Here is an 8344-nt window from a genome sequence, read left to right on the forward strand (position 1 = left end):
CTCTCTCTCTCTCTCGCGGGTCTGGGGGAGTTTCAGCCCCCACCCCTCCTCCTCTCTCTCTCTCTCTCTCTCTCTCTCTCTCTCTCTCTCTCTCCGTCTCTCTCTGTCTCACTCCGTCTCTCTCTCTCTCCCTCCCTCCGCAGCGAAATTCAGGATCTAGTCCTCCCGATTCAGCAGCCGCGTTCTGCTTTGAAACGTTTCGTTTAGCAATGAGCTATCATGCTAAAGCGAGAGTTRACTCCTCCCACACTAAGAAAACAGGAGGGGAGGGGTCAGCTGAGCTCCTCTGTAGCGGAGCACAGAGTGGAAAGAGACGAAGTAAATAAACAAGCAGGAAAATGAAACTTATCGGCGTCTTTTTTTTTTACCGACCTCAAAAAAAGTTATCGTGCAATTAATTGATTTATTGACTATCGCGACAGGCCTAGGGTCACAGCATCCAACATGCATTCAGTTTATGTGACAAACTTGGACAAACCTTCACAGTCTGTAATAAATGCAGTGTGCTACCCTAACAACACAACAAGCATGTGTAGTGATATTGCATGGGGGGAAAAATGAGGACACTGCCCGGGAAATGTACAGGTTGCAGGTGTAACAGAGATCACTCAGGGTGCGAGGTTACGCAGTGTGGTTTTCTTTTATCAACCTGAAATTTCCCGAGGTTGGGGCCTCATCTGATGGGCTTGTGCTATGTGTCTGTTGTGGCAAAGGCTGTGTTGAGATAAAGTGCTCATATAAATCCCGGGACCTAACTGTGGCTGAAGCTTGCACAAACTCTGACTTCTGTTTGGAGTTATATGAAGGAGAGATGCGTCTGAAGCCTCAACACACCTACTACAAACAGGTGCAAACTCAGATTTTTGTCACTGAGGCTGAATATTGTGACTTTGTGGTCTGGACAACAAAAGACTTTGCTGTTGTGCATGTTGCTCCGGACCCTGGGCAGCTGTCCTTGAGAAGGCAAAAAAATAAAAATTGTTGAATGTGTGAGTCTCCTTGAACTTGTAAGCTGTTATTTCACCAAGGTGTTTAACAGGCCGACACTTGTTAACATTCCTGTTCTTCATAAATAAATGGAACAATTGCTTAACAACCCCCCACTCCATCTCCCAACAGAATCTGATTTAGTTTTCACAGCATTTATTTTTAATTAGAATAGAATAGAACAGAAATAGCCTTTATTGTTCTGCAGAGGTATTCAGGTGTCACAGCAGCATCAGTACAGAGGTTCACACACTACAAACTATAGACAGTACACAAAAACGAAATTAACACTGACTAGCAATGACACAACTACTACTAACAAAAATATAATATAAAGAATTGTGCAAGAATAAAAGAAAAAATATATGTTTAGTTTTATAGACAGTGGACTATCAGAACCAGACATTAGTAATCAGAAATTGCCTGTTTTCAGTGCAAAATAATCTCAACAGACCAAAAACTGTAAAATATCACAGTGCAGACAAGAAACACAGAGGTGCAATTACAGCATAATTATTTTTAAAGTTTAAAATGGGTAATAACAGAGCAGGTGATTGCTCAGATTAGTAATAATATAAATGTGTAGTAGTGCAAATGATTGTTCAGATGAGTAATGACAATGAATAGCAGCAGTACAAATGATTGTGCAGCAGCAGGTGTGCAAACACTTATTGGGATTTTTTGTAAACACTTACTGTGATTTTTGGGCGTGGTGCTGGTTATGCTGTCTATAATTATGTGTTTGTACCAATTTGTGCTTTAGAAATTTAGCAGGATGGACACAATTTATTCTGACATTTACAGAAAATAAGATAATACGTAGTAGGTGAGACCCATAGACTCTAAAAACACAACATATCAGTGTCTGTAAGCCAAATACTGACAGTTTAATTTAGAACAACAGGCTTTTGGTTAAATGTTATAAGTCACCAGTCAAAACTAAGGCTGTTCAGTCATATCTACAACAGGTAAGATATTGTTTGTTCAGACCCTTTAGATTGAGCGTCTTTTTAAAATAGCCGAAATGTCTCTTTAGTGAACACCTGATATCATGTTTTGACTGTATTTTATACCGTTGACGCCAGGCGGCGTTGCAGAGCCGGACATTTCTGACCCTTTTGGCTTTCCTTACATTAAACTTTATTCAGATTGATTTGGTTCATCATCATCATCTTCATCTTCATCATCATCATCAGTCTCATCACATCGTTCAAACGCTACAAGTTGACTTTCCGGTTTACTTCGGTCTTTCTGTGACTGACCAGTCACGGCTCCGGGTCGGGTGAGTCTGGGAACCAGGATCCGTTTGTAAGTATCATTCATTTTAAGACCACTGCTAGTTTTAAACGACATTATTACTCATTAAACACGTTTGGTCAGGGATGCGCGCGCATTGTGTAAAAAACCGACTTTACCCCGGCTAATGTTAGCTTGTGGTATTATATTTGGTATGATTGTAGTTAGTCTCCAAACATTGTCAGGTAGTAAGAAATTCTACCTAATCGTTACGTAGGCTGATTAGTCGGTTCACTGTAAAATACCACAGGAAGTCGATGTTTTTTTTCATCTAGCTTCTAACTGTCGCAGAGACCGGAGTGGTCGTGACTCCGAACTCCGTTGAGAAATGTATATATTTAAGGCTGTTTCGTCTGGACTCTAATACAACGCAGATATTCGGCGTGACTACTGATTAAAAAAGAAGTACTCAAATATTTTTAACATTCGGTACCATTTCAGTGAGACTTGTAGTATGTAAAGTAGTTTTATCTGAGAGAAAGTAAAAGAAAATCGTTTGCTGCCTCAGCTCAGTTAAGAATTCATCTTGAAACACTGCAGTAATTTGAGTTTTTCCCTTTTGAAAACTCATTCAAATAACACCACAAGTAATGCAAATATTTCCTAAACCATAATTTCTTTATTCTACGAAAATAAATAAATAAATAAATCCTTAATGTAGCAGAGAGAATTGTTTCACCGTCGCGACTCCAGGTGGCGCTGTTATATCTAAACATGCTCCACACAGAAGAGTTTGCTACGCAGTCATCATGCTGAGGCACAGCCAGCACGTTGTTGATTGTGGATCAACATGATGAACCATATGTATCCGTGTGCAGAACCCAGGAAAAACAAGACTGACCCATCAGGAACTGAATGTTTTGCTAAAAAGTCAAATTACAAAATGCCCAGACAAAAGCACAAAGAATACAATTTCACACTGAAATTTCTTCAATACTTGCTGTATTCATTCAGGTCACCAGTTCTGCATTAAATGTTGTTAGCTGCAGGCACACTCACATAAATTATGCTGCTCCAAATCTAATGAACACAATCAGTAAACTGTGGTGCCCATTTGTTGACATTGTAAACAAATGGTAAATAGCACCTTATCCAACCATGATACTCAAAGCACTTTACACTACAATCTGTGTCCTCATTTAACCACACACACAGCTCACTACAAAGCTAATACAGGTAAATCTTTCTATAGAGACTAATCATAGGAAAAATGTAAAAATTGATTATATATAGCCTACATTATTTTGTGTTTAACTGTTCAAATGTGCACATGTAATATTATTTGGTGTATGTTATTATAAACAGTTCATTTTTTAAATAATAGGCTATTTAATGAAATGGCAATACACATGATAAGTGTGTGTCGGGAAACGTTATTTTTGTTTACTGTGTTCCTGAACGCAACATAAATCCTACTTCTTCTTCGGCTGCTGCTGCAAAGGCACGATGTGAGAGAGGAGCCTGTTTTGAGTGTTGAGCTTCAAAAATAGAAAAAAATAAAGCTTTTTGGTCAGATACAACTCCAGTCGTCACCTGTGTTTTATAGCTGCTACAAACAACATTAAGAATTACTTCATGCCTAACTGCAAGGGACCCACGTTTGTCAGACTTGTCCATGTAAACAATCAACAGTCTCTGCATGGAAATTACTGCAATAATTTAAAAAATGATCTTGTCACCATGCCATAACAATGCGTGGCCACGGGATTGTTTTTTAATCCAATGTCACCAGAAGGGCACCATAGTAAACCGTTGTCAGAGTTGTAAAAGTAGGATCTATACGCAGAATGATACGGTACTAACCATTGTTTGTCACAGCTCTAACTTAACAGCTGCAGATATGCTACAATATATACATTTAATGAATAATTAACTATTTGTTAACCTCACAATGTATTTTATTAATATATTTTATTCCAACACAGTGTCATGTATTTTAGGTATAACATAGACCTATAATATAATGCACTCCTAGAATAGATAACACATAAATTCTGTGAATTAACACAGCTTAGCATATGTCAAAAAGTATTTTTTATTAATAAATTTAATTATTGTGAAATACATCTAAAAGACCACAACATATTAAGACATAATATTGAAAATGTGATAACAGTATGGTTATCCTGCAGACATAAACACAGATGTACCAGGCTTGTTAAATATGAGGGACCTCTTGGCTTCTAATGGCAATAGGAGGGTGTTGTTTGGTATAAAAACAAATAAGTAATTAAAGTAAATATCTAATCTCATGTAACACATAATTATTAAGTCTAGAATATTATGCTTAATTAATTGTCGTTATTCTGTATCCCTTTACTAAATGAGTCTAATCCAGCTGAATGAAAACAGCATCAGAGACCCCAGGGCTTATCGATACACATTTACCCATTTATGAAACATTTCACTGTAACTGGTATTTACTATTACATTTTTACCAGACACATGCCAAAAATTACATTTAAAATGTTTACTACCAGAGTCCCCCACCAAAGAAGTGTCTGTAACTATAACCAATAAATGATTTAAACTCGCAGACAGTGTAACTGGAACTGTGCCAATCAATGTGCAAAATATAAAACCTAAAAACATGGATCAGGCCAAACCTAGACATCAGTACTTTAAAGGTAAATTTTTACTGGAACAAAGCTGTAATCTACAGTATGAAGGTAGCTGTCGTACGTCCACAATCAACACATAGTAATGGTGGTGCTCTTTACACAGAAGCTCACAAAAGTGATGATAGCAGATGTCCAATCCAGTAAAAATGTATGTAACAATGACAGTAATTAATGTTACATAATTTTACTTAACAAAAGAAAAAAGACTTGTGAGAAAACCATTTTTTATTTTTTATTTATTTAACTTTTTTATGAAATCAGTCTGACAAACGTACTTTTCAGTCTGTATTATGAAGTATAAAATGCAGAATGATGTATTATCAGTTTGAGTTGCATTTTCACTTTAGGAAGCAGGGTAGTTTTCTTTGGAATGCCTTTATGTCTGCTGCATTTACAGATAAACACAGATCATCAAGGTTTATCCCAAGAACAACCCTGCTAGGAAGGTAGCATGTTTGATATTAGCTGGAACCGTTCTGGTTGTGGGGTAGACCTTCACATTTCAGAATGATTGAAACCCAGCACTGTCGTAGATGATAGAATGGAGGCAGCTACATCTGTGTGTAGCTGCTGTCTACCAGATGCAACACTTCAGCAGCACTAATCTACCCTGTAGTTTACAGTGTAGAAACAACAAGGCTGAAATTACCTGAGTGAATAATTACCAGGGTGAATAGTGGAATGATCCCATAGTAGTTGTATTTTTAACAATAGTTATCCTGGACTCTGAGCACAATTAGTGTTGACTTAAAACTGGAGCACGGTTAAGTTGGATGTCATCATTCCCAGATCTGAGTTCTGAGATAAATGACAAGTAAAATTATAACTCCTTTAATCATGTAGATGCTATTTTGTAAACCTATTGCATTGTTTTTTTTTTAAATTTACATTAAATTTTATTTGCAAGAGGAAAAAAACAGCAGATGCTTCAGCACCTCTGGTGCAGCCAGGGGCACTTCTCCTGCAGGAATATGTGTGTAAGATAAAACTGAGTGGTGTAGTAGTTCTTTGTAAAGGGTTTGTGGAATATGATTAGGCCTCTTGCTTTATTCTCTGTGCTGCGTGAGGTCAGAGCTACAAACCAACAGGAAGTCTGACCTGAGCGAGGGTTAAGTAGGTCTGAAAATCATCACAGCCTGCTGGAGACTTGTTCTGTCTACATGTAGGTGGAGCATTCTCCTGCTGCACGGCACATCATGGATGTAGTGGAGGCAAGTAACCAGAGCGGCCTGACCTCTGGGAAAATAGTGGCTCTTGCCGCGGGGCTCTCAGTCGGGGCCACAGTCGGGTACATGGTGTATCGCCACATAAGCAACACCAGCAACAGTAAGTTTCTGACTTCCAGCTGTTTTTGTTAGATAGATAGATACCTCTATTTAACCAGATAAAACCCTCATTGAGATATACAATCTCGTTTTCAAGAGGGACCTGGCAAGATAGCAGCACCGTTATAAATATTAACATTCAAGCAAAACCAAACAAAAACATTTTATCTATAATGATGACAATTAAAACTATCTCCTTCATTAGCTACGTTTACATGGACATAAGTAATCGGATTAAACGGCCGTTCGGAATAAAAATGTGTCATGTAAACAGCCCATTCGGATTATTCTGATCCAATTGAGCTCGATCCGAATGAATTTTTAATCCGATTGAAAAGGGTGGGTTACGCCAATTAATAATCGGAATGATGTGCATGTAAACACGTAATCGGATCATCTTATTCTGATTGTAGAAAACTGACCTGAGTGCGCATGTCTTCTGACTTTCATCCACCCGGTTCTGCTCTTTAGAGGAGGCAGGGCAGCAGCACTTCAGCTGCACTGCACCGTGCAGAACTTTTCCTCCACGCTCTCTTAACAGATAAAAAAGGAGACAAAAAGCAGACGTTGCTTCGCAAAAAAAAACAACAACAACAAAAAAAGAAAAACTTATTGCTTCATCTGCAGCGCAACCAAGGAGTAACGACATCTCTACCATTATTAAAAGCTGACAGGTCCGTCCTGAGTGCACAGAGGAGCTTTGTTTACGTTTGTATCTCGGAAGTAAAGCTGAAAGTTTACAACACTGTGCATGTCTGGACTTTTATTCTGAGTAAAAGTCCGATGCATGTAAACACTTGTCATGATCGGATTGTGTCCATGTAAACAGTACATTCGGATTATTTAATCCGAATACATTTCAGTCCGATCAAAATAATTTTGTGCATGTAAACATAGCTATTGTTAACAATTAAACGTGTTCAATTGCTGTTTGCCATTTTGTGTTTTACTCTTGGATGATCTGTGGTTTATTATTACTAACAGGTCAGGGTTCAGACGTGGAAGAATCCAAAATGACTCTTCCTCTGGAAATCTACAGGAACATAACCAAATGCCAAGCCACGTTTCTGGAAATGGTGAGCAGCTCACACCTTTATTTATTTTTAGGCAGGGATTCTACGTAAAAACAGTGTTACTTAGTAGACAATGTACAGTATTTTGCTAACAGACAGAGTTGACTCCAATATTGAATGTCAAACTGTTCTTATATGATCAGTTTGTGCTCGGAGTATAAGTTGGGGATGACACAGAGCTACTACCACACAAATGTTTGGTCAGTATCTATAAAATATATCAGTCTTTTTTTGTTTGCTAGAAATAGCTTTTCTCTGGAACTCATCTTGACTTGGGGTGACTAAGATCCGTAGATGTGCATCCAATGTTTAATTTTTAAAAGAATCATTAAACACATTAACAGAACATGACTAAAACATTGTTGCCCTCTTGTTTTTGTCGTTGGGTCATAATGACAGAAGAACAATGTTGAAAATGCTGATAAATTATCTTGGTTTTCAGGTGAGCCAGAAGTCCGGAGCTCACGTGAGGGTTCTGTCAGAGCTGGGGGAGCCTGGATGTAAAGCAGCTGTTTGCTTCCAGCTTCAGGGCTCCAAGGAACAGATCCTGCTGGCCCGTTGTGTCCTGGAGAACCTGGTCATTGACTGTGAGCCTGCGTCGGAGGTGTTGGAGGTACCTCAGACCTCCTTTGGACGCATCATAGGTAGAATATGTTTGACTATGTTTCCTGTCTTTTTATTGTTTTTCCAGTTAGGATGTAGAGGGATTTGTTTTTGTAGTAGGTCTGTATTTCCAGTGTAACATTCAGCTGCTGGAAGTTTTGCTCTGATTTTCTCAGATTTAGTTCATTCATTCATTCGTTCATTCATTCATTCATTCATTCATTCCCTTTATTTAACCAGATTTAAAACCCTGTTGAGGTTGAGATCTCATTATTAACAGGGACTTGGGCACAAACGAACAGTACACATTAGGGCTGAACGATTAATCATATTTGCGATAATCTCGCGATATGTTAAAACGAGATTTTCTCACCGCACAGGCTGCGATTTGACTGGTCATGTGACTTGGGAGTGAGCCGAGCAGAGCAGTGTTGCGCAA

The 8344-nt window shown here is 38.4% G+C and overlaps 1 protein-coding gene across 1 annotated transcript in view; it reads left to right on the forward strand.

Annotated features, from left to right (window-relative positions):
• Positions 1 to 2144: 2144 nt before the first annotated feature.
• The window catches only part of tdrkh (tudor and KH domain containing), a 20875-nt gene continuing 14675 nt past the window's right edge, over positions 2145 to 8344 (forward strand). The window contains exons 1-4 of the mRNA XM_014018191.1: positions 2145 to 2295; positions 6071 to 6230; positions 7214 to 7305; positions 7745 to 7946. Of these exons, the coding sequence (XP_013873645.1) occupies positions 6101 to 6230; positions 7214 to 7305; positions 7745 to 7946 (424 nt within the window). The 5' untranslated portion in view covers positions 2145 to 2295; positions 6071 to 6100. The remainder of the gene's footprint in view (positions 2296 to 6070; positions 6231 to 7213; positions 7306 to 7744; positions 7947 to 8344) is intronic.

This window comes from Austrofundulus limnaeus, unplaced genomic scaffold, assembly GCF_001266775.1.
Source record: "Austrofundulus limnaeus strain Quisiro unplaced genomic scaffold, Austrofundulus_limnaeus-1.0 Scaffold185, whole genome shotgun sequence".
Lineage (NCBI taxonomy): Eukaryota > Metazoa > Chordata > Actinopteri > Cyprinodontiformes > Rivulidae > Austrofundulus > Austrofundulus limnaeus.